The sequence below is a fragment of the Emydura macquarii genome, unplaced genomic scaffold, assembly GCF_026122565.2.
Source record: "Emydura macquarii macquarii isolate MOO-44397 ecotype Brisbane River unplaced genomic scaffold, CSIRO-AGI_Emac_v2 contig_480, whole genome shotgun sequence".
Taxonomy (NCBI): domain Eukaryota; kingdom Metazoa; phylum Chordata; order Testudines; family Chelidae; genus Emydura; species Emydura macquarii.
In genome coordinates, this window is record NW_027130617.1 from 2328815 (window position 1) to 2355751 (window position 26937).

A 26937-nucleotide genomic window follows, 5' to 3' on the forward strand; every position below is an offset into this window, starting at 1 on the left:
CATTTTAATAGCCATTCAAACTAAGCCTAACATAATTTAGTTTTCACTATTAAAATCAATTTTTTATAATTTTCATATTTAAAAATGTGGTGTAGTTTAAGTGCTCTCTCTAGAGCAGTTATCTGGCCATCTGAAAAACCAGCTTAATTCAGTTCCACTACAAATGTTCCAAGAGAATAGGTTCTTATATGAAAGGGTGGTATGTAGATAATTTCTTGTTCACCTTATCTTCAGAAAAATAACTAAAAATACAAATGCAAAAAAATCAAAATTGGTTTAAATTGTTTAGATTTAAACTCAATCGACCTTGATATTTTTTTTTTACTTTCAGAGAGCATTTGATAAAGTCCTTTACAGGCAGTTACTGAGGAAACTTTGTTATGGGGAGAGAGGCCAAGTATTGTCTAGAAAGAAACTCACTAAGATTTGGAAAGGCCAATTTTCAGCATTGTGAAATATGTGGGGTGCAGCAAGGTTTTCTACTACTCTTTGTATTTAACATATGTTAAATACACTAAGTTGAGAATCTGGAGATACCACAAATTTAGACAAACCCAGGCACAGGGGCAATACAGTAGTTTACATTTGTCTATTTTATCACCTTAAAAGGCATGATTTGAACTACTCAGTGTTGTCAAAAGAGCTAGGTGTAAATTAAACAGTTGCAGAATAGGCTAAGTTAAAAAAAGTTGTTAGCGTGTTCAAGAAATACAATGCCATATTATAAACCAGTGGTACATCTTTTAGATTACTGTATCCAGTTGGTCACTATCTAAAAATAGAGAGCAGAACTAGAAAGGGGCACGACAGACAATCAGACAGACTAAAGATTAGGGCATAGTAACACTTTTAGATATGTATAGAATGTGTGGTTTGCTCTCTTGCAATACAAGAGTAAGTTCTTTGGGGCCAGGAGCTATAACTGTGGCCCCTATTTTAGTTTCACTGTATCCCCTTAATATTCAATACTAACTTCAGTGATGAATGGGGTTTGTGCTACATAGTCTAGTGACAAATTGCAGAAATTTGGAGGCAAGAAGACTACACAGATGGACACCAGCAGTTATTAAACAGGATGAAAAACTGTTTGAGCATAATCCCAGCTACTGTGTGATGGGCAGGTTAGTCTATAGCTGTCTGGCTGGCGGTTGTTGGTTGTTTGCACCTTATAAAGCATCTGGCCCTGGGCTGCTGTTAGCCAGGATAGTAAACTTAGATGAACCTCTGATCTAATGCAGTATATCATTCCTTTTTTATAAATTTAAATAAAATGCATCTTTGAGCATGTTCTCAGCTGGTGGTCACTCCACAAACATTTAAACCTTTTCATTGCAGGAATCAAGGCAGAAGACTACTACCAAAGACCTTCTAGAAACTCCTTAGTTCCCTGGCTTTATCATCCTAGCGCAGTGGAACACTGCTGCAGGTAAAAGTGCAGCAATTAAGGAAACAGTAATTTATCTATACTACCTGTCTTGCCACTTAATAAAACTAATCCAGAAGACTGGATTCCTAGTGACTTTTCATCCATCAGGTTTTTGCTACTGCTAGATCAATACTACCCCCATAAAGTTGTTTATAAAAGTTATGAGGGGGAATCTAAGCAACTCTATATTTCAAAGTAAGACCAGCTAGGTTAAAGCAAGAGCTTAAGAAAAGTGGCCCAGCATGTGATAAGTTCACTTTAAGCTAAGAGAAGCTAGCAATCTTGATGTTTAGGAGATAAGAGTAGAAACAGTCACCTAAGCTAGATATCTACATAGGAAATGGCCTTTCTGAATTCAAGTACCTGGATCGCTTGTCATAACAGCAATTTTACTGACTTGAGTTCAATACAGAACAACTTTTCCCAGTTAGCTTTTCAGTAGATAACAGGCACATATGAGAGGAATACCCTAAGTCTGAGCAGTAATTTATTCCTCAGTTCCTAGGTTTGGGTTTTTTTTTAAAAACTGGTACAAAAATGTCCAGAGACTAACTGTTTCTTTCCTAGAAAGATCAAATTAGAAAAATCAAGTTTTTAAAAAGGGAATACAAATTTTATAATTCTGTTACCGTTAATTTAACTGATTAAAATTCTACAAGGTTATAGTAATGAAGCAGAATACCTTAAACACTACAAGTCTTACTGATCACAATACTATCCACTTTAGACAGTTAAAAGAAAGTATTACCGAATGACTCAGACATATATAGTTAACCTCTAGCACTACTGGCAACTGTAAACTGTACCTTTTGCAGAACACTGATTGCAAGAGTGTAGATCTGTCAATGTACTAGCACTAGTTAAAAAATATTTACACAATACACAACTGAATATCCCAATGCTATTATTAGTGCTACAAACACCTTTTTTCCTTTAAAAAGGCATAGTTTTCCCTGCAAATAACCCAAGTGATAGTGTTTGTTAAAAATTACAGTACAGTATGTTGCCTAACAGTTATTCTGTAGTTGAAATTGCAACAAGGCTTCTCTTTCTAAAAGTCTTTGTTAGGATTTGGTTTCTTTATAGTAGAGGGTAAAGGGACTCTCTGTTCATCCATTCTCTTGGCCTGTGATCTCAAAATAAGGCTGAAGAAATCTTCATCAGGTACAGTTGGTCCTTTTGTGGTAGTTGATGGTGGAGCACATCTTTGATCATCTAATCTAGAACCCTGAAAAATTAACAAGGGATAAAAATTTAATCAATGCCTGCCCAAAGTATGCAAAAGCTCATACAATAACAGAATTACTATTTCATTGCTAACATTCTGTATTTTCTCACTTAAGTTTATTTCTATTCACATGAACAGATTTACAATCAGGATTTCTTATTAGTAAAACAGGGCTTTAATAAAATTATAGTAATATTGCATCTGGAATACTGGTATACTTAATACCAAGGATTTTATAGTCTCATCCACTTACCAGTTATGCAGCTAGCCCTCCCGCCCTCCATAACTTAGATGGGGAATACTATAACATACCCACTAGAGAGGTCTTTCATCAAAAACATCCTATAGTAGATTGTGTGCTAAGTTAAGAATGTGATTTGATTTAGTTTAGTTTCTGGTAACCCTGTTGAGTTATGAGTAGAAAATATAACAGCGGTATAAAAAGAATAACGTTTTTTACATGGCACTATTTTGGTGAGCCCTATGCACTTTTTTAATGGCTGAAAACAGATTGCTGGTGAGGAGCCTAAAAAGGGTTTCATTATTGTTTTGAGTGATTGCTACATCAAAAATGTTACTGGCAGGATCATAATGGATCATATTTTTCCACTTCAAATAGCAGGTGTGTCCTTCAATGATGAATTTACTCCTGAAGAAACCAATTCTGCAGTTTCTCAGATGAGCACAAATTCTTTCCATCTTGTTACTTAACAGCTCTGGATAAGAGTTACTTGTTTATTATTCAGTCTAGTCAATTGCTTGCTTCTTATCACTTCCTTCAACTTCAAGCATGCTGAAAATGAACCTTAGTGATAACCAAATACTAAACGCCAGTCATCTTTTATAGCACTGCTCCATTGCTTTTGCATTTACCATAGGTGAAATGATAAAATTACCTAGTGAATTCAACACTGAAGACTAAAATGAGTTGTTATATAAAGAATGAAAACATCAGATGCCCTGCTCATCTTTAAGATCCTAGCAAACCAAGTCGCCCAGTTCCATCTCCAACATCCAATGACAGTTGATTCTACTCACTATCAACTCCTCCCTCTCTCTTCAGTGACCAGAAACTTCACCCATTCTCCTTCGCCTCTCCAGGTTTCTAGATTGTTCTATGACTTTGTTATTGTCCCCCCAGAGGCACAAGAATCTCAATGTGCTCATCATTTCATTTTATTAAAAAAAATTAAATGGGACATTTAATTCACAGATAGAAATTGGAGCCTAACATTTCTAGTATCGAGAGTTTTACAATGTTACGTAAATATTTCAAGTTAACACAAGTCACTGAATTTTCTCTCCAGCTCTGCACACATAACAGCACCTAACACTTTTAAAGTCCTTTCAATTTCAAAATGCTCTACAGATACAAGTATCATCTCCATTTTTGAGATGGGGTAAAAGCACCCAGTTCTTCTGACCCTCAGTCTGATGTCATATCCCCCATCCCATGTAACTGAGCAGAATTTTTTCCACATACTGTTATTGACTTACTTGACATTTTATTAAGTTATCAAAGAAGTCATCATCTGATTCTCTGGTGTTGCTAGCTATTAAGTGTCCAAGAACTGACTGACTGTTGTGCTGATTGAGAAGCAGCCCAGGTAAATTGCTAAAGCTGGCTCGTTGATCATCTAGGCGGCGGCTCTGTGAGCTTGCAAGTAGATCTAAAAAGTCATCAGTGTGTGGCGAGACCACAGAAGTAGAAAAGGCTGAAGGTGGAAAGAGAAAGCACGTAAGTTAGTCTGGACACATGTCTAGAAACAGTAAATTTTGTGTGTTAAAACAGTTTAAAAAGATTCTGACATCAACCCAAGACTAGAGGCATAAGATTTTGAAAAAACTATCCAAATTAATTTACATTTTCTCATTGCTTTAGGTGGGGTGGAGGATGTTGCTGCAGCTGTCATTCTGTTTTTCTCCTGGAAACAGCATCTCTGATCATCCATCCTGTTGCTCTGAAACCGGCTCAGCAAGTCAAAGAATCCTTCATCTCCAGTCATATCAGCACTGTTTTTCTGAAAAGTCAGGGGAACTTGGGGTTATGAGTGTCCCTTACTGAACTGTAATGCAGAAGATATGGCAGTTTAATTTGTACATATTTGATACTTGGATATTGTTTAAACACAATGTTACAATAGAAGGTGATCAACTCAACAGAACACGTCTGCTTCGGAAGGTTTTTTTAAAACAATTGAAATGTTAGCATTATATGGCAGTTAGTGGTCACCAGGAAAATAAAGCTGTCAGGTATAAGCTACAGCCATGTTTCCAGTTGCTGCCCCAGTTCTCATTACCACAAATAGATTCTCTCAACTTGATCAAATTAACTGATTTTTTTCTTCAAATTTAATATGTAATTGAACCTACATGTTAATCTTGTGACAAAGCTAGTTCTGTACTTTAATCGTGTTTTTGTAATTTAGAAATTTTCACTAAGCAAACAATTAAACCTGTTTAGGCTTTAGTTCTCCAAACATACCCTCTGAGAGCTTGGAAGTCGATGATCAATAGAATTGCTAGCATCCTGCAGAACTTTGGAGGATGTGCCATTTTTGTACTTTTTGCCTTTTAGTCGATTTACAAAGTGCAGCTTTCCTGAAGGTTTGGCAACCAGGGTTTTCTGCTTAGCAAGAATGTCACTATTCCAGTTCTGAATCTAAGAAAACAAGAGTCATATGAAACAAGCTTTCTTCCCATGTCCTAGTGCCGATCAGATCTGATTAACTTCATTCCTTCTCCCCCTCAGTGAAGAATCTCTGGATTATGTGTTTCCCTTTCAGGAGGTGGATAAACAAAATTTAACTGTTAGGTTACATTGCCAAAGCTTTAACTAGAGTCCTTGATTATCTAACATACAATAGTGATACTGCACTATAGGAAATGAGCTCAATGTCAGTGAATCAAAAAAAGAAAGAACAGTTACTGACCTTCATAACTGTTCTTCAAGAGGGATTGCTCACGTCCATTTCATATTAGATGTGTGGGTCCCACATGCATCAGTGACGGAAATTTTTCCCCTAGTATCCATGGGGCCAGCTCTAGCGCCCTGTGGGTCACGTACTTATGCGCTGCTATACAGGGTGCTGTCGGCCCCCCTCTCTGACTTCCTTGACGGAACTTTTGCTGAGGGGAAGGAGGATGGGTTATGGAATGCACATGAGCAAAACGTCTCCCAGAACAGTTACAAAGGTCAGAAACTGTTTGTTCGAGTACTTGCTCATGTCCATTCCATATTAGGTGACTCACCAGCAGTATCTCTCTCTGGAGGTGGGCAGGAATTCATGGACATGCTGTTTGTAATACCATCTTTCCAAAGCCTGCATTGTCTCAGGCTTGGTGAGTAATAGCGTAATGAGTTGTGAAGGTATGAACCAAGGACCAAGTTGCATCTCTACAGCTGTCCTTAGGCCAGGAAAGCTGCCAATGATGCCTGGGCCCTCATAGAGTGGGCGGTCAGTGAAGCAGGAGACATGACCCCTACCTGCTACTAGCACACTCAGCTGCAGGTGGTGATCCAGGACAATATCCTCTGGGATGACGCTGGCAGCCCTTTCATCCGTTCGGCAACCTCAATGAAGAGTTGTGTATATCTGTGGAAAGGCTTACTCCTGTCAGAGTAGAACGCCAGAGCTCTCCTGGCGTCAAGTGTGGAGACACTTTTCCTCGGAATTGTGGGACTGTGGGAAGAAGAGTGATAGAAAAATGGCCTGGTTGACGTGGAATTGCAATATCACCTTTGGCAGGAATGCTGGATGACGGTGTAACTGGGCTGTGTCGCTGTAGAACACCATGTAAGGGGGTCCAGAAGTCAGGGCCTTGATCTCTGAGATCGGCCTTACCAAATTAATTGCCATCAAGAATGCAACTTTCCAAGATAGGTGCATAAGAGAGCAGGATTCCAAGATCTCACAATGGAGCCCAGTGAGCCTGGATAACACCAGGTTGAGGTACCATTTAGGAATTGGGTCCCATACTGGCAGAAGGAGTTTCTCCAGGCTTTTGAGGAATCTGGCTGTCATGCAAGATGACCGTTCTGCCATGTATAGAGGGATGAAAAGCCAATATGACCACTAGGTGTACCTTAACTGGTGACGATCAACCCTTGATTTAGGTGAAGCAGGTAATCCAAAATTACTTGGATAGGTGATTTAGTCGGGGAGATATTCTGATGAGACGCCCAACAGGTGAAGTGTTTTCACTCGGCTAGGTACACGGCTCTAGTGGAAGGTTTTCTGCTTCCCAGCAGGACCTGTGATGAGCAGGCCTGTTCATCTAGGCCCTCAGGTGCAGGGAGGCTAGGTCCAGGTGAAGCAGTCAGCTGTAGTCTTGTGAGATGAGGTCCAATCAGGTTGGGAGTGCCTGGGGTGGGGGGAGGGACACTGAGATCTAGCAGCATTCTGAACCATTGCTGGCATGGCCAAGCTGGAGCTTTCAGGATGACCTGCACCTTGTCTTCTTTTTTATGAGGACCTTGTGTATAAGCCGTATTGGTGGAAAGGTGTACATGAGGTCGCCCAACCAAGTCAGAAGAAAGGCATCAAAAAATGAGCAGTTGTGACACTTCCTGTTCCGCCTGGTGGCCAAGAGGTCCACTCGGGGAATGCCCCGCCTCAGGAAGATGAATTCGGTGACTTCCGGGTGAAAAGATCACTTGTGGCAAAAGAAAAAGGATCTGCTGAGGTGATCTTCCACTGTGTGCCTGACCACCAGAAGGTTCACAGCTTTCAGGTGGATGTTGTGATCTGCAAAAAAGCCCTTATAGATGTAAGGTCTCTTAACAAAGGACTGTGGACCTGGCTCTCCCTTCCTTGTCTGTTGATGTAATACACTGAGGCCATATTGTCTGCCAGTTCTTGAACCACCCTGCCAGCCAAGTGGGAAAGGAACACCTCACTGGTCTGTCAGATTGCCTGAGCTCCCTGACATTTATGTGCAGCATCAGCTCTTCTCTGGTCCAGAGGCCTTGGGTCATGAGGATACCGAAATGGGCTGCCCCACTGCAGGTCCGAAGCATCTGAGACTAGTGACACAGTCAGCCAGAGGGCCGTGGAAGGCCCCACTCTCAATCCATGATGCAGTTTTGTCCACCACGACGGGGAGGTAAGTATCGATGGAGAGATTGTGAGAATTATGGCTACATGGTGTCTGGTTGGTGAATATATCATTGCCAGCCACAGCTGTAGAGGTCTGAGGCGTAACCTGGCATGGGGGACCACATAGGTGCAGGTCGCCATATGACCCAGCAGCCTGAGATACACCCTCACTGTGGTGAGAGGGTGGGATGAGACAGGCTATGAGGTCCCATTTGGCAAGGAACCGGGTCTCCCGCACCCCGGGTGAGTGGCTGCCGATTATCTGGGCACTAAGGCTCCAGAGAGTGACGGACGCTGAACCCATGACAGGAGGAACCCCCATGTATTCTAAAACTGCCACAGTGCAGGCCACTGCCCTTGTGACCAGAACTCCATGTGAGGTACTGTGGGGAAGCCCACAGCAGAAGTCTGCCCTTTGGATAGTCACCTCCTCCCCCTCCAAGTCTGAGAAGCTGCTCCCTGACAGGGATGTTGATGCCGCTGTGCCAGGGTTGTCGATGCTCCAGTGCCAGGGAGCAGTGTCTGGAGCCTGGGTGCTGCATTTCTAGCGATTGGCTCTTATCTTTAGACTTTCTATACATGCTTAGTGACCGGTGGCATGATTCCAGGGACCAATGATGTTCCGAAGGCCAGTGACTTCGTTCTAAGAACCAGCACTGTAGGTCCAGAGATCAGTGACGAGAGCCCAACCTCCCACGGAGGGGGTCTGGGGATTGATGCCGCAGGTCTGGTGACTGTTAGCAGGGCAGCGACCAATGCCTTGGTGTCAAGAATCATTGCTGGGGGGGTCTCATTGCAGACTGGCCTCTGGATGACCCTACGGTCAGTGACTCTGATGCCTGGTCCTGCTGTGGAGGCCTTCCCTCCTGAGGTATTGGGGGCACAGGGATTGCCAAGAAGTCCTTTACCGCTTGGAATGCCTCCTGTGTAGTAAGGTGGCAGGGCCCCTTGCCTCTCCCAGGAGGATTGGTGGGTCTGGGGTAGCGGGCAACATCCAGATGGGAGATGACACCCCAAGGTCTGGTGGAGACAGACGGTCTGACATGGATCTCACCTGATCTCCCGCCCCTTTCTTGTCTTTCAGTGCCGGCGAGTGCCCTCCTTTGACATGTGTCTTCTTTGGTCTTTTCTTCAGCACTGGATATGTTGATCAGGGCCGGGAGGAAGTCGGCACTGGGGGGCACTCCACACCAAAGCTCACATACTTGGTGCAGCATCTACTGGCTCACTTCTGAAGACAGTCTAAGTGCCAACTCCATCAGGAACTTTCAGTCAAGTGTCCTGATCTTTCTTGGGGTGAGGTCTGAACCCTTTCCAGATTCTGCACCTTTCCCCACATGAGCCTCTCCTAAACACTTTAGGCACCTCTGCTGTGGGTCATTAACTGGCATAAGTTTCTTACATGAAGTGCAAGGTTTAAAGTCTGGAGCCCGGGGCATGCCCCATCCCTGGGTCACGCTCGTTAACCTATACTATCTCTAAATGCACTAACACTTAACTGAACTATTTACATGATGAAACTATGAGAAAAAACACTAAAGTTGGAAGAACTTGCTGTAGCAAGAGAACATTCCAGTACTATCATTGCTGGTAAGGAAGAACTGAGAGGGAGGAGGGCCAGCAATGCCCTATATAGCAGCACATAAGTGCACGACCCCAGAGGGTGCTAGAACCAGTCCTACAGCTACCACTAGGGGAAAAATTTCTGGCACTGCTGGATATGGTGTGGAATGATGTGGAATGGACATGAGCAAGCACTCGAAGAAGAACATTCCATTCAGAGAGAGTAATAGAATTAAAATCTTTAAATATTGTCAGTGAAATTCAGAACTATAAGTTGTAAATTAAAATGCTAGAGCATTTTTTTTAAAGTAAACTTGTCTTTCCCTCAGAAAGTCAAACCTTTTTATAAAGCAATTCAGATTTCCCTTTAAACTAATCTGTTATTTTTTTAAAGAAACCTACATATAAACAGACTCTCCTCTCCCCTAGTATTTCCCAAATAGAGGTTAAAGAAGGGTATTCCCACATGTCTGGCATCTAATTAGTTTCACACTTTTAGGATCTGTGTGAACTGCAAGTGAGGACCTTATTAGATGTGCTGTCAGGGAGTCTTCTGTACTACTGAGCCAGTGGCACCTAAGGAACCTGCCACTCAAGCCAGAATTGGTGGCTCTTCCTCCTCAACCTGCACGTAAACCAGTCCCACTTACACCAAGTTTGACATTTGTGTATTTCTCAAATTAGAGTATAGGCAGTGGTATAAGTCACCCAAAACTGTTATGTTCATAATAAAAACCCTAATAAATCTAATTATATCCAACAATGCCAGGACCTTGAACAAGGTCCTTTTATACAGAGTAGCAATTAAAAATTCCCAGCCTAGTTCAATGGTCTGGCAAGATAACAATGACCGAGCTCAACATATACATGGAGTCTTCCTCTAGGGAGACAACCCCCGGCCGTAGGGCTTGGAAAAGGTAAGGGAGCAGCTTCAAGTGGTCCAACACGCAATAACAAAAGAAGGAAAAAGTGCTCATTGATTTCATCCTTGCAACCAACAGAATAAAATACAAAACATTTGCATCCCCAATAAATTTCCCTCAAAATTCTTTTCTAAAACAGAAACATTTAGTGATAATTACAAATCAACAGCAGCCTGCAAAAGGCTCTCAGAATATTTATGATAGAGGAGCCTTTTTCATAGGGAAACTGTGCAGCTGATTTTTAAAAATCAAACTTCTCCATTTGCGTAGATGCCAGACAACAGCAGCAGCAGGACTCTGAAAGCAAAGGTGGCTGCCAAAACAACATGATCTCAGGGATGCAAGTTCAGTTAATGCTATAAGGCAGAGTCCTACTCAGAGATTAGTGTACCAGTATTTTGCTCTCTTGACATAATTATGTACAACTACATTAGAAAGCTTATAAAGACTGAATATTCTGGTTCTAACAAAGCCATTCATTGGCTGGCATGACCATCTTATTTGTACGGTCTCTTTGTATTGGATATTCTAGCCATATCTTAAGGTCTATCAGATCCCCTGGTTTAGGCCTTCCCTAAGCTGCTAAGAGCAGACTCCTCACATGAACTTCCCCCCCATTTTGCCTTTGGAACCTCATCCCTCAATTAAACTCCTTCTCTTGTGTTTGTAAGAATAGTATTTTGAAGGGAGTCTTTATACTATGATACTGAGTTTTGGTTTATTATAAAGGCACCTTGGAAAACTCTCATTACACAGTACCCCAGGCTATGCTGTCACATACAAGACCTATATTTTAAAAAGGTATCACCTAAGCAACAGCTTAAGTGATGAGATTTGGTACATGATAAAAACATCAGCTGGAACTAGCTGAATGTTTAGCAGTACATTGTGGGAGACACAGGCTGGAGGCCAAACTTAGAATCTTGTACATCAGTGCCAGCAGGGGCTCGGAGTGCAAGAAGTGACAAACTTCAGTACCATCAGTCATCCAACATGTCAGTCTTGGAAGAGATTCAACCCTCCTACCTGCAGAACTAGAGAACAGGTTTTTAACCACTGGAGGAGATGAGGATGACTAGTGTCCCAGAATGGAGGGTGAAGCAGAAGTTTCAACCTCCCAATAAAATCCTTTGGGAAACGGATTTATGCAAAATTGTCAATTTGGGCTTGTGAGGCAAACCATTTCATTTTAGATAATTCTTGCCTTGAGGTTAAGGTACGTCACTAGAAGTATGCTGTTCTATTCCCAGCTCTGACAAACTTCCTGTGGTGACCTTGGGAAGTCATTGAACCTTCCTGTGCCTCAGCTTCTGCATTTCTAAAATAATATATCTACTTAACATGGATGTTGAAAGGCTTAATTGTTTGCAAAGTGTTCCGAGAGCCTCAAACAAAACACACTATAAAAATGTGGAATAAATAAAAAGATAAATTAAAAATAATAAATAAAAAAGTAAGAAACTGTTTCATAGATGAGAATGATTGCTCTACTAAGGCCTCTGGACAGCTTCCCTGTCATTTCATTCTGAATCACTTTTAGATTATCCAGGTAAACTGAAGTTCTTAGGACAGATACAGGGAACTCCCTATACCCATCTGATATGTACTGCAGAAAATACATTTTTTGCTAAATAAATTCTAAATCTCCTAGAAAACATCCTTTTGTAAACCATTCCATAGGACTGATTTTGCTACCATTGTGCTTTTGATCATGAATATTCTTTGCCATAAGTAGTTATTGAACGTCTCTGACTTCTCAAGATTTGCATCTGCTTGACATTTCCTTTCAGTGATCAAGATTTTACTAGCCACTTTTGAAGCTGTTTGTATACAATTTTTGACTATCTTGTCCTAAAATTCACGCTCCTATCATTTGAATAAAGAATTTATTTGGAATGATCCACGTTAGGCATTTTATAGCAGTGGTGCACTGAAAGCTGTGAAACATTACTGCGACCCAAACTACTCAGAACAGAAAGGAAGTGCCAACCTTTTCAGGTGTTAATTTCATAAGTTCCATGTTTTCCATACTGTGACGGCGTCCTACCCTGGGTCTAGCACCTTTGGGAAGAGATGAAATAAGACTAAATAGTTGGTTGCCTCTGAAAGGGAAGGATGCATTTTGTACACTCTCAAGTTGTGTTGTATATATACCATCTAAGCTCTAAGACATGGTAATTCCAAGTTCCAAAATGATGTAATCAAAAACATTAGCAGGGAGTAAACATCTGAAGAGTACCCAGGCTAAAAACATTTGGTTTTGCACTTTAGAGTTTAAAGCCAATTAACCCAAATATATATAAATCTAACTTATGTCTCCTTACGATAAGATTCTTTGATCCAGGAATGCTATGCTCTGGCATCAAAATTCCACCCACTTTGTAAAAATAATTGGAATTACAATTACAACTACAAAGTCAGAAGATCTGCTGAGTTTTGAAGAAGTTATACAAATATGGAAAAGGGGTAGGAGGAGAAGGGTTTGGACAGAGCTTAGATGGAGGAAGAGGGACATTAGAAGAGCCCATAATTTTTATTATCAGTCCCCAATGCTCGTAAGAATGCTATGGAAAAAGCGGGCAAAACTTGTGATCTGGTGCATATATCAGTCTTGTCTCAGATTTTTTTTTTTAAACTATTATACATTTGCAAAAATTAAACTCTGTGTCCTTTCCAGTTCTATTAAGGTACATATAAAAGTTGTTTTGTTTTGTTTTTTTTAATTAATGGGAATGGCTTAAGTATTTTTTCCTCTATTTTGGAAAAAAAGTCTGGCCCTCAATTCCCTCTTATTACAGGACTGACATTTTTGGAGGATCTGCATAGCAACATCAGCCTCTCTTTCCCCCTTAAATGAAGTAGTTGGGGAACATTCAGATTAAGATTATTCAACTTGTGGAGAGGAGAGGGACAGCCAGTATTGCAGGCCTTTCCGATACCATGATGCAGATCTTCCAAACATAGAAAGGTCCCTTTATCAAAGAAGAAATGGAAAGGCCCAGTATTCCAAATGGAACAAGCAGATGGCAGGGGGAAGAGGTTGGGGAGTGAAAGACAAATGCAAAAGCCTCTGTACACAATAAAGGGGCAATCAATTTTTCCCCTCAACTTCAGTTAAAAAAAATATGCTGGAAGGCATCACTTACCATTCAAACTATTCTCTACGGCATGGATTTCTGACATCATGGAGTTGTTTGTGCTGTAGCTTAGACCAAGTACCATTTGAAGATCTGAGAGGTTAAGTCTAGCTGTTAATTCTCCACTTCTATCTCCTACCTGCAACCAAGTATATTTGAATATATTTATTTGGTTATTTCCTGACATTTCTAAAAATGTAACTATTAGTATCTGTGGCATGCTCTGAGCACCTATCCATTTAATCAAAATCAAACACAAACCAAGCGTGTGTGTGTGTGTGTTCTCATTCTGCAATTGAGGGCTGAAGTGGATGGATAGATATCTGTACATATATCCCACCTAAACCCACAATTGCAGAATGAGAACACATTCCTTATGGATTGAAAGTTTCTGTTCAACATCTTAAAATCTGGTGTGTATCTAGGCAAAATTGACTGATGCAACAGAGGACGTGAACAGCATTTCCCAAGGTGACAAAAAAGGAAAGTGAAGAATTAGTCTAATGACACCTTATAGATTGCTATTTTTACCAATTTTTGTTGATATTTTAAAAAAAATCTAAGAATGCTGTATGTTTTCCCTTCCAAGAACATTACACAATTACTGTGTGTCTATGGCCTTGACACCACAATGGTGACATTTCCATATAGAAAGACTGTTCCTGAATGCTTTACTAGTGCATTGGGCACAAACATGCATAAAGGCACAACTTTTCATTCTAACTATTTTTCTTCACACAGATTTACTGGGGCCACTTAAATATACAATCAGCTGACCCTGCCCAAATGGCACTACTTTGATAGATTTTTTATTTTCTCTTCCAAACAAGGTACCATGCAGTCACACATCCAGACATTAAAAAGATCTTCAAGAAGAAAAGCCAACAGCCAAAACATAAGAACGTGCAAATCGTACCTCTCTTGAAATTTCCAAATGCTTTTCTGCAAAGTGCATAGCTTGGTCATGATTTCCTAATGCTGTGTATGCATTTCCTAAACTCCAGCATGCTCTTCCTTCACCAATTCTGTAACACAATTTAAGCAAATATTCAATTATAATTCCAGGGAGGTCACGATTTTAGACTGAAACTTCTGGGACAGAATCACAGCACTGTTGCTGGGCTCAGTAAGCATAGGAAAACTCCCATTTCCAGCACCAAAACATTAAAGTACATTATAATCACTACTGAAAGACATTCAACTAAGTATTTAAATTAACAATTTAGCATTCATTTAAAACATTTATTACTTAAATAAGGAATTTTAAGAAGGTGGAATCTTTGATTTTTTCTTTACAGAAAGAGTAAAGCACTCCATAATGATACAAAGGACTCAAGAATTTAAAAATGTATAGGGACCACATTTTGTAACCCAATTCATAAGCATTTTTTGCTTGAATTGCATTCTCTTATACATTCTTAACACTTGCCTTTCTCTACAAATCAATAAGTATAACATTGAAAAGTTATAAAGCAATGTTATTGGCTCTGAATATTAAAACACAGGGCTTAAAATTATCTGCATTAAAAACTATATAATTTTAGTGGACTTGTCATGTTCTTTCCATTCATTCCTCCCCAGTGGAGGAGCAAAAGCACATCTATTGGTATGAGGGGGCTGCAAAATTATAGCAATCATTAGTTTCAAAATAAAGATTAAGAGCTATTGTGTCTATCAAAATACTGACAGAGGAGGAAGTCAGTCTAATAGTATCAGTGAATCCATAAGTCACAGGTTACTTTTCATCTCAATACAACTGCACAAAGTATACCTTTTATCTCAGGATTCATTATTGTGATACCTTTAAGACTATCATTTTTTCCTATGAACAGTGTAATCCTATAACCAATCCATGCTGGGAACTCATTGATTTCAATACAAGTTCCACATATAGAACAATTACAGGAGACGAAGGGCCAATCCTATTATTCCTTTAAGTTAAATATACAATATTGGCTCCAAAGGACTTACCTATCATTCAGTTCCTGAGCGATTGTAAGGTGCTTCAGATGATAGTCAATTGCTTTTTCATAGTCTTGGAGTAAAGTGTACGTATTTCCAAGACTGTAACAAGCCTGTGCCTCCACAGCTCTGTCTTTAAGCTGTCGAGCCAGTTGTAGGGTCTTCCTAAGAGGACGACTTATTAGCCTCTCAAAATCACCATAGGAAAAATTCTGTTCTCAATCTACACCTGTGCAACCCCACTGAAATCAATACAGTTGCATGGGTAAAATCCAACCCTGTGTTTTCAAGTTAGCTGCTAAAATCATCCCACAAGAGAATAATTACAATTTTTCCCCTTCCCATTTATCTCTAAGCTTAAAATAGAGAAAGAAAAAAAAAAGTCTCATTGATTTCAATGGGAGAAGGACTGGGTCCTTAAACTTCATCTTCTAATGTTAGCTGACAACTTCATTATTTATGCTGATTTTCTTCACTTTTTTTTTCATAAAAAAGTCCAGAGTGCAGTTGACACAAAGTCTGATGCCAACTTTAAAAGGCAACAGATGCAGCAACTGTTTAATCAATAGGAGTAGGTAGTGTTAAGATACTTCTGTAGCTATCAAACCAATCAGTCCCTATTGCTTAACAGGGATTGACCTGGGATTGACTTGATAGCTGACTCAGTAAACTGTTTGACCAGTGTTCAGGCCAGTTCTGCTCCCTTTTGAAAACATGAGGAGTCCTGGGCTTCCCAGCTGAATCTAAACTTACTGAATGCAGATATTTTAGTTTAATTTTTGCTGAACTCCATGCAGCAACTATATTTGCCTTGCTGTGCTGAAGATTAGACGATAAAAGAGAAGATGTTCATGAATAAAGTATGAATAGAGAGCCCAGTATGGAAGACTGCCTTTGGCATGTTTCAGTTATTTCCTAATGCACTGCCCATCTCAATGCCATTACTTAAAGTCTGTGGTTCATCATCCTAGAATTTGGTGGGCATTAAGGCAACATGCTTAGGAAACAGGAGGAAGTTAGTAAAAGCATATCAACAGAAAGCAATAACCTATACTATGAAGAAGTGCCCCTTTAAATATTCCCTCTTACTAAAACAGGTAAAGAAGACATAATACAAAAATCCAGACTTTAGGAAAAGCTGAACAGTCAAATGACTAGGAAATTATTAGAAAATTCTGTTAAGCTTTGCATAATTAATTCTCTCCCAATTGTGTTGTAAGGATGATTGTAAAGCAACATATCAAGTGCTAAGCTTTATTATTACTAACAGAGGTAAAGACTTACCTATTTTGATTATGTAAAAAAAGATTGGTATTGTCTTTATACATAAGAAATAAATTAACTAACTTGTAGTATTCAGAAGCTGTTTCAAATTCACCCAGGAATATGTAGGCATTTCCAAGATTGCTGTATGCTCTTCTTTCAGCTGCTCTATCACCAAATTCTTTTGCAATTAGGAGACGCTGAAAAACACAGAATCTTACTGATGTACTTAGTCATTATGCTTCACAAACTTATCTGCAAGAACACATTTATAGGGCTTTACCACTTCCAGTGGACATTTTATTGTTCTTCAAGCAAACAATTCTTGAAAAGATGGTACAAGAGCTTGAATCTGTACTACGAAGTATCAGTAAAGTATGGTAAATTAGCATTTAAAAGCCTAGAGAGACAATACATGTATACAAAGGATCAATCCAGCACTGAAAAGTATTCTGATAAAGTAAACAAACTTCCACAAAAGTAGTCTTGTACCTGTTCATGGGCTATTACAGCACTCCTGAAGTTGCCTAGAAGGTAATGTGTATTCCCCAGATTTCCATATGCACGTCCCTGGGCAGCTCTATCACTCAATTCTGTCACTATTGACAAGTTTTCCCTGTTGAGGAAAAAGAAATAAAAAGAGACCTAATAGGTTGTTCATCGGAAACTACAAGCCATAAAATAATTGGTCTTCCCATTGTTACAAAGGAAGAGATTATTTTCTCTTGACTGGCTGACTTAGTGGCCTTGACTTAGTACTAAAAATTACTCAGTCTGATACCAGCAGATATAAGAGTCTGTTTTATTCTCCCCAGGCTGGTATGCTCAGCTCTTGGAACAGGAGAAGATCATCTGCTCAGAACCTGCTAGCCAGTCTCAAAGTACATCCATTCTCCTGTGATAGGAAGACAATTGTGGCATTTGCAGCACAAAGTGGGGAGAGGTTACTTAAGTGAAAAGACCAAACTTCGACTCAGATAGGCTGATGCACAGGTCTTGCCTTTCATCTCTCAGCTTGGTTCCTGAGAAGATAGCAGGACCCTAAGATGTGGGACTGTGACTTATAACAGGTAGAGATAGATTACAGTTGTGTGGTATTACAGAAAAGCATATAGCAGAAATGAAACCAAAGACACCCTAAAAAATCCCCAGGTATGACTCTTACTCCTTTTATGTTTTATTAACATCCCAAATGCCAACATATTGCTACTGGTACCACTAACTGACGCTACTCTATACTTTAGTTCACAACACTGCAGGTCTCCTAATATATTGATATGCTCCTTGAGCTAATGACTTTTCTCTTTTCAGTCACAGCCTTTTGAAATCATTACTTACTCATAATAATCTGCAGCTTTTTGTAATGCAGCCTTTACTTCATCTGGAAGTTCCCCTGGATCATGAGTCCCAGCACAGGCTACATTTTTCCCTTTGGAGTGATACACATTTCCAAGATTATAAAGTGCTCTTGCTTCTCCAACCTAGAACACAATACCAATATGTTGGAAAGATTTTGAAATCTTGTGCAGCTATGTGCCGTACCAATGATTAGAACCATCAGACAGAGAAAGCAAATTTCTCAACTCTTAATGGGAGATGTGATCATTTTGGAGAGTAACACCACCTCCAGAGCATCCCAACAAAACAATTGTGGCTGTGCCTCTGATGCTTCTACCTATAATACTTCCTAAGTAGGAGCATTCAAACTAGTAGGTATCTTCATTATGTAAGTGGTTAAGTGACAAGCCACTCGAAACCATCATACACAGGTTCATCAGTATATTTTAGTACTTATTCTATAATTATTCTTCTATTAAATTACAGCCAGATTGACAATAAATGAATGTTCATTATTCTTACCTTGTCATTCAACTCTCTGGAAATATCTAGATGCCTTTGACAACACACAATAGCATCTTCAAAATTCCCAAGCACCTTTAAGGTGTTTCCCAAATTACCACTAGCTTTAGCTTCACCTAGTTGGTCTCCAATGGTCCTGAAATTAAAAGAATACGACAATACAGGAAATCCTGTATATTTGCAATAGATGTATGTTCAATGCACTGAAAACAGAATTACATGGAAGGTATTTCTCTTCATAAGAAAGATTTACGCTACTGTAAAGTGCATATTTCATAATTTATGAGGTTATGTTTTACTTTTAAAAAAATTATATGCACACACACACATAGGGTTCAACTGCAGAATTCAGTTAAGCAGAAACTGTTTGGGGGACATTTATTTTAATTTTGTTTGAACTGCTATCTTGACTGCCTTTGTACATGGCACTTCTTATTTACTGGCATGTTACACCAAAAAACCCAGCTCCATGGAAGCTAATTAGGAAGTATGTGAGATAGTACTCCAAAGAAAGAGGGGAAAAAAGTATTAATGCACAAAGATATTTTTCTTCTGGAAATGTCAATCTCTGGCTTGACTCTATAACTGTTGTCTGTTGTAATTTTTCTTTGAGGAGGCAGGGATGAAATTAACACAAATTAATGCCTCAATCCTAGAAACCCTTACTATGCAAAGTTGAAAATGAATAGTTCAGTGTCGCAACCTGCAATAGCACTATGTTCATGCCTTCTCATGAACCTAAATTAAGCTCTATTAGAACATTTATCTTAGTGAGTGAGTAAAAATTTCTAGTGACAGCCAAATTATCCAGACCTCCTGCACTCAAGGTGTAATTTTCCTCTTCTCACTGTTATATAGGAACAGGTTCTTCAGATTACACTAATGAAAAGTTTCAATTTTAACATGGAAGTGTGAAAACTAGAAGAACTTGAAAAAAGAGAATCAAACGTATGTAACGAAAAGCTAAAATCATTAAAAAGATAGCTGCAGAAAAACCACATGAAATGCACACTTCGTATATTTTAAAATGTCACATTATTAGTTTTAAAGAAATATACGAGTGAGTTACGTCTAGTAAACAATGGTGGCAGCTTAATTTTTGGAGAGCTAGGGAGCTTTAGTTTTAGAAACAGGAACGGGTGAAGAACTGATGGATTTAAAGAGGAAGCCATCTATGTATCCATAAATCTGGCAACTGTAGCTCTCCCCAATAAAGGGATGGCCAAATTATTTGCCATAATACTACCCAATCTCCCACCACTAGCACATCAATGTCTCTAACAAGCATTAATGATTAATGTTTCCCTGAACAAACCATTGCTCATCTTCACAAAAACAGAACAGAGATGGAGGATGTACCTAAAAACACAAAATTACCTTGCAAGGGTTAAATCATGGTGGTGGTATTCCAGGGCTTTTGCATATTCATGTAGGTAGAAATAAGCATTGCCTAGCTGACTGTAAATAGCACTAAGTGTTTTTAGATCTTCTGTTCCAACCTGAACTGCAGCTTCAAAGAAAGACACACCAGCTCGACAATCTCCTGCTTTACACAGCCGCTCACCTTCTAAGGCCAGCTCCAGACAGGAAGCTTCCATTCTGCACAATTTGAGGGGAAAAAAGGCAATGTTCAGAAATATAGTTCTTTCTGTAAGGGCCTGAATTCTGAAGATATTTATGCACAGGAAGTTTCTCTGAATACCAGAAACCTGTGTTCATTATAAATACACACTGAAAACTCTCTGTTTCGAACAATGTTTCTTATCACAAAGCAAGCATTAAGTTTACTATTATTACATTATACAATGTTCTACACAAAGGTCAGAAGAGAAAAATCCTATCTCGATATCAAAAACCAAAAATTTGGGTGTACCGTTATGTCTCAGCCAATTACTAGGAGAAACTGTCAGGTTCTGGCAGGTAAACCAAACCAAAAACAGTACTGTGTAGTCTGCTCAACTACTACCATTTTGAAATTTGTAGGATGAAACCTTGAGGTCTTACACAGACAAGTTTTCATTAAGGTCAAATGGGATTTTGCCTTAGTAACGACTGAGAAAAACGAAACAAAGGAGATCAGGATTCAGCCCATCTAAGAGCTCTCCCTCACAACACTATTCTTGTTCTTAGTTTCTCATTGTCACACCAGCAAGAAAACCATGCAGCATACAAGAAACGAAATAAACAAATAAACAAAAGTTTTCCTATGCAACATCCTATTTCTCTCAGAAGAATACAATAAATGTGGCAGGATGCTTTTCTTTCAAGTCACTCTTTTCATTTATGCCTTCTACCACATGAATGATTGAAGCAAGCAAGCAAGCATGCACACATACAACTCTGTAGAGCTTGGAAGTCTAAGGTTGTCTGGGAAATGTAACAATTTGAAGTGAAGGGAAGAAGTGGATGTATTCATTTTTAAAATATCTTTATTATACTGAAACTTAAATCCATGTCAATATTGCTACCGTGCAGAATGTGCTCTTAAGAGCTTAAGAAGTGTTGGCTCTTTTTTATTCAGACTGATTTTTCAGAGATTTATCATATTTTTACCTTATACAACACCTCTAGGACTCTAAAATGCTTTACAAAGGTTATAAGAGTTCCAGTATTTAGTTGAGCTAAAAAATTCTACTGTCAAAATTATCAGCTGAGATTTGGTTTGGACAAAATATAAAATGATAAATCTTTAAAAAATTGAAACTATGGTTTAGAATAGCTAAGAAATTTAAAAGAATCCAGTTTAAAATGTGCTCATCTGACATATTCAGTGGAGCTGAATACCCTGATTTCCCCCAGCTGAGGTTCTGGCCCAAAAAGGTGATATTTTTAATTTTAAAGTTAGATACCATAATTGCCTGCAAAATGTCTTATGAATGTTTTTAAAACAGCCAATAGAGAAACATTTCAATTAACCATTGAACAAGTGCATTAGCTACTTTTTCTAAAGTTTTAATAGGTACAATATTTTTCTACTCACTTCAATGATACTTGCCATTAGATGGCCTCGTAATGTCAATGCAACTCTATGGAAACTAAATGGCACTGTAAAGAAAAAAGTGAACCAACTACCCAACAAACTGAGATAACAACAACAGTATGTATGTATGTCAATTCAGGTTGTTTTACTCAGAAGAAGCCATCAGATAGTTTGTTTCACTAACGTAAGCCAAAAAAATGAATAGTTATAGCTATTTTCTGCACAGTTTATAATATAGCATTACTATTAATTTGTAAAGAACTACAAAGCAAAGTTGTAGCACATTTTGAACCTGGGCCATGCACAAAGCAGCTTTGTTTAGGAGAGCTGCAATAATCAAGAATGCTCTTTAAGTTACCATTGATAATATGTTAAGGTGCATTCAGGTAGTTGAACTGTTAGCAATTACACATGAACACTTTCTACTGCTCTCAACAGATCCATAACTAAACAAAAGGATATTTTACATTTCTATCAATGACATTGTTTTACTTTATTGATTTCTGAAAAAAAATGAATAGACGTTTATATAAGCATTTAAAAAGGTAGTACACTAATAAATTCCAAAAATAAAATGAATTCCATACCTTGAAAAAAAATCTGACAAACTAAAGCCTTATCCTGGAAAACCACTCACTAAAATTTGGCCATAACTTCTAAATTGATCATTAACTTGGTTTACAAAGTAGATACAACAGATACTCAATACCAGACTGGTATTTCATCCCCAAAACAATTTTTCAGAGTCTAACTGCTTATTCTCAGCATAACATTTTAAATGCAGTTAAAAAATTTTCCATTATTAGTATTCCTTTCCATCAAGACAACCAGTGCAAACTCTTCATGTGATGTTATCTATTGTTTATTAATTATTCTGCACAACTGCATCATCATGCATTTCCAGGCTAAATGGAAAGCTCTTTGATCTCTGAATTATTTAAAGTTTTTATTGGATATTGACCTAATTAAATGTGAAAACTAGATCTGAGGAAATTAGTACACAGCGCAATAAAAGCTCAAAAATGTTAGGTAACATTTTGTCTAAACTGGGGGGAGAATTTAAGCATGGAAATTGCATAGAACAGCTAGTGCAGTTTATCATATGCTGACTCCCTAGTGACTTGGAAAACATTTAACAGCCAGGCAAAATAGGACAATGAGAATAATTAATACAATTTCAAAACAATATTTTCCATGAAAAGCAAAATCATTTGGCAAAATAACATCCCTCAACACCAACAGCTATTTCACTGGCAATACTCAACAAATGCAAATCAATATCTAGGCAAAACACTCGGCTGAAGAACACTTAATGTAACTTTTATATTACAAAACATTGATTAAGGTGTTATTAGGTAACAACACATTTTATAAAACCAGGAACGAAGTATTTTTGAAAATTCACTGGATTGCTTTTCAGCAGAACCAAGGTAGGGTACAGTAGGGCAGAAGTAAAATGAGTTAATAAAATTGTACTGTACCTGGTAGTCTTTGATATTCCACAATTTAAGCAGAATGACATAATAGACATTTTTAGCTTTTATAATGAAATGTAACATATGCCTGGAAGGCGATAAAGATGATGAAGAAAAATACTTCAACCATGGAGTTCTCCCCAGACCCAGCTTCCCAAGCTGGATATCCATAACACATACAGTATTTTTATGTTTGAAAGTTCTTCTGGGAGAAGTTAAAGAAGTGCTATTTGTTCAGACACCAAGCCATCTTCTTTCATTTTATTGCACAGTATGTGTTCAACATTGTTTGGGAAAAGCCAGAAATGATTATGTACAGTATGTTACACCATCAGCAACAAAAGATTTAAGATTTAACATACTTCATTGGGTAATCTTAACTAATCCTATCCCAAGAGGTTCTCTCCGGGCACCTCATGTTAACTGACACATCCAATTAACATGATGTTTAGAAAAGATGGTGCTCCTCAGTGCTAAGATTTAGAACGTCACACAATCACCTAAATTCCTTTAGATTTTAGCTTGAAATGTTGCAATAGCCTTTGTACTGGAGTTTCATATTCTTTAGAAATAGGTTATGTGTACTGCTTGACTTCAGTTCTATAAACCGAAATCTAACTATCACTACCTTCATTGTAAATGAAGAAGTTATTCGCCTTATGTAGTAACAATGGTTCTTCGAGATGCATGTCCCTATGGTGCTCCACTGTAGGTATAGGTGTGTCTGCGTCCCTGCGCTGCTGATTGGAGCAATCTGTCCTGCCTGTGCATGCGCTGCTCCCTGTCTGCCACCAGGCTAGCCAGTGTGTGTGGGCATTCCCTCCTCAGTTCCTTCTCTACCACAGAGTCAACTACTATAACTCCAAAGTAGAGGAGTGGTCGTGGAGCACCCACAGGGATACACACGTCAAAGAATCATCATTACTACACGAATAATAATAAGTTACTCACTTTGAGTAGTGTCCCTATAGATGTTCCACTGTAGTCGACTCCCAAGAAGTGCCCACTACTGGAGGCTGGGACTTCAGAGTTGAGTCTGATATGGATGATAATACAATGGCACCAAATTTGGTGTCTGCAGCTGAATTCCCCAAGATGGCATAGTGTTCTGCGAAGGTGTGTGCCGACGCCCAGGTAGCTGCTCTGCAGATTTGTGATATAGGGATACCCTTGGAGAAGACAACAGATGAGGAAACTGACCTTGTAGAATGCATACGTACTGAAGATGGGCTGTTAAACTCTGTTAACAATTGCGTAATGCAATACAGCCAGAAACCCACTTTGAGCGTCTTCGAGCTAAAACTGTTGTATCTTTTGACCCATCTGCAACAGGGAGGAAGAGCCTCGGAGATTTCTTGAAGGCTCTCGTCTTGTCCAAATAGAAGGCCAAGGCTTTCCTCACATCAACCATATGGAGGATGGCTTCCCTATTATCCTGACAGGGTTTGGGTTAAAAGGCTGGAAGCTGAATAAGCTAATTTATATGAAATGCAGAAGTCACCTTGGGAGTGAACTTTGGATGTGGTCTAAATGTGATCTTGTCAGGGAAGAACACTGTGCATGGGGGATTCACCATCAGAGCAGTTATTTCCTCAATCCTTCTTGCAGAGGTGATGGCAACATCTTCATGGAGGAACACCATCTTCATGGAGAGGTGAGTTAATGAACAAGTGGCCATGGGTTCAAATGGAGATACACAGGTCCCACTGAGGAATGGGAAGCCTGGGTTGTGGAAAGAGGTTCGCTATACCTTTGAGAAACCTCTTCGCAGTCGGATGTGAAAAGACTGAGTATCCTTCTACTTGCTCATAAAAGGTTGCAACTGCTGCTAGAGTAACTGTCAACAAACTGATAGAGAGAGTCCCAATTTCTTGAGAGTCAACAGGTAGTCTAGGATCACTGGTAGGGTGGATGTATAAGGGATGACACCAGATCTGAAATTTCTTCTATTTCTGTAGATAGGTACAGTGAGTTGCTCCTTTCCTACTGTGAAGTAACAATTTTTGCACCTCTTCAGAGCAAAATGTCTCTACGTGCTAGAGGCATGAAGGAGCCAGGCTTTGAGCCATAGAATCCATAAATTGGGGTGGAGAGTGTCTCTCTCATTCTGTGATAGAAGGTACGGAGTGATTGGAAGAGTCATCAGTGGACATAGTGCCAGCTGTAACAGGTAAGGGTACCATGTCTCTCTGGGCCAGGTGGAAGCAATCAGTATGACATTTCCTCTTTATTCACTTTCAACAGGATTTTCAGTATCAGAGGGAATGGGGGAAGACGTAAAGAAGGCCCTTGTCCAACGGAAGGAGGAGAGTCTCTCTCATGGAGTGTTGTCCGATCCGCATGCTGGAGCGGTACCGTAGACATTTCTTGTTCTGGTAAGTAGAGAATAGGTCTATTATTGGTGTCCCCCATTGTTGGAATACATCCTGGAATAGCACCGAATCTATCTCCCATTCGTGGTCATGTGGGAATTTGTAGCTGAGACTGTCCACAGTCATGTTATGTATTCCCGCTGATATTAGGATATTGTGGGAGATGTACCAATTCCATAGTTTTAGTGCTTCACACTGGCACCTCCCTGACAGTTTATGTAATACATGCAAGTCCATATTGTCCATCATGACCCTCATATGCATGTATTTGATCAGCGGAAGGAAGTGAGCACAGGCGTTTCTGACTGCTCTTAGTTCAAGCAGGTTCATGTGGAGCAATGTCTCTGATGGAGATGATTGGCCCTGTACTGTGCAACCATTGAGATGCGCAACCCAACCTATGAGGGATGCATTGGTGGTCAGGAGTAGAGATGGGGAAAACTGAACAAACTGGATTCCCATATAGACATCTACTGGGTTCTTCCACCAGTCCGAGGATTGCTTGACCCTGGTGAGCATTGATAGTAGTTTGCTTATGTGGTCTCTGTTCAGCCTGTAAACTGAATCAAACCATGCTTGAAGGCATCTCATGCGTAGTCTGACACGAGAAATAACTGATGTGCCCATGGTTCTGGACAAAATTTGGGGGCTGGATTGTACTGTCTATCAACAAGGAGAGATTGAGAAATCTGTAATGTGGGAGGAGCTTCTTCGCCTGAATGGAGTCGACGTTGGCTCCTATGAATTCTAGCCTCTGTATTGGTTAAAGTAGACTTTTGTTCATTGATCAGATTCTGAAAATAAGTCCAGTGTGGTCTGAGTTACTTGTTGGGCCTCAGTGAAGGACTGTACCCTGAGAAGGCAGTCGTCCAGGTAAGAATAAATCATGATGCCTTGAGAGCATAAGTGGGCCAACACTACCGAGAGACCTTGGAGAATACTCTGGGGGCCAATCAGAGGCCAAAAGGGAATACTCTGTATTGGTAGTGGTCTTGGCCTAGTGTGAAACTGAGGTAACATCTGTGCCTCAGTATGACTGAGATGCAAAAATATGCATCTTGAAGTTCCAGGGCCGAGAACCAGTCTCCTTTTTCTAATGCTGGAATGATCGTTGATAACATGACCATCTTGACAAACTTGTTGAGTGTTCTGAGGTCCAGTATGGGTCTCCAACCCCCTTTTTTCTTCAGTATCAGGAAGTAATGAGAGTAGAAGCCTCTGATCCTTAGGTGTGTGGGCACTGGCTCTATGGCTCCTACGCTGAGGAGGGGTTTATCTCCTGATGTAACAGGTTCTCGTGAGAAGGATCCCTGGAGAAGGATGGGGAAGGGTGTTTGGGAAGGAGAGAGGAGAAATGGATGGAATATCCATGTCGGATAATCTCCAGCACCCATTTGTTGAAGGTTATCCATTCTCAGGTGCTGCAGAACAGTGCGAGATAATCTCCAAAAGAATAGTGGAGCTTTCCAGCATGAAGTGAAGAGTGTTTTATGGGCACCTCAACCAATCCGTCAAAACTGCCTCTGAGGTAGGGGGCTGAGAGGAAATCTGCTGAGATTCCAGTGTCTTCCGCCTGAGGAACCTGGGTTTCTTCCTCTGGGGTTCATACTAAGATGGATATTGGGATGATTATTGCAAGCGAGGCTTGA

At 39.6% G+C, this 26937-nt stretch overlaps 2 protein-coding genes across 7 annotated transcripts in view; one reads left to right on the forward strand and one right to left on the reverse strand.

Moving 5' to 3' along the window:
* The window catches only part of CLCC1 (chloride channel CLIC like 1), a 29916-nt gene extending 24778 nt beyond the window's left edge, over positions 1-5138 (forward strand). The window contains 2 exon segments of the mRNA XM_067538323.1: positions 1336-1426; positions 4537-5138. Of these exon segments, the coding sequence (XP_067394424.1) occupies positions 1336-1383 (48 nt within the window). The 3' untranslated portion in view covers positions 1384-1426; positions 4537-5138.
* Positions 612-26937, reverse strand: part of GPSM2 (G protein signaling modulator 2) — a 57863-nt gene continuing 31537 nt past the window's right edge. For all 6 annotated transcript variants that reach the window (XM_067538317.1, XM_067538320.1, XM_067538319.1 and 3 more), the window contains 13 exons: positions 19839-20060; positions 18462-18597; positions 17940-18082; positions 17094-17217; positions 16686-16801; positions 15348-15503; positions 14293-14401; positions 13386-13515; positions 12230-12300; positions 5140-5316; positions 4519-4675; positions 4152-4369; positions 612-2654 (listed from right to left, as the gene is read on the reverse strand). In XM_067538317.1, the coding sequence (XP_067394418.1) occupies positions 2478-2654; positions 4152-4369; positions 4519-4675; positions 5140-5316; positions 12230-12300; positions 13386-13515; positions 14293-14401; positions 15348-15503; positions 16686-16801; positions 17094-17217; positions 17940-18082; positions 18462-18597; positions 19839-20060 (1936 nt within the window). In that variant the 3' untranslated portion in view covers positions 612-2477. The remainder of the gene's footprint in view (positions 2655-4151; positions 4370-4518; positions 4676-5139; positions 5317-12229; positions 12301-13385; positions 13516-14292; positions 14402-15347; positions 15504-16685; positions 16802-17093; positions 17218-17939; positions 18083-18461; positions 18598-19838; positions 20061-26937) is intronic.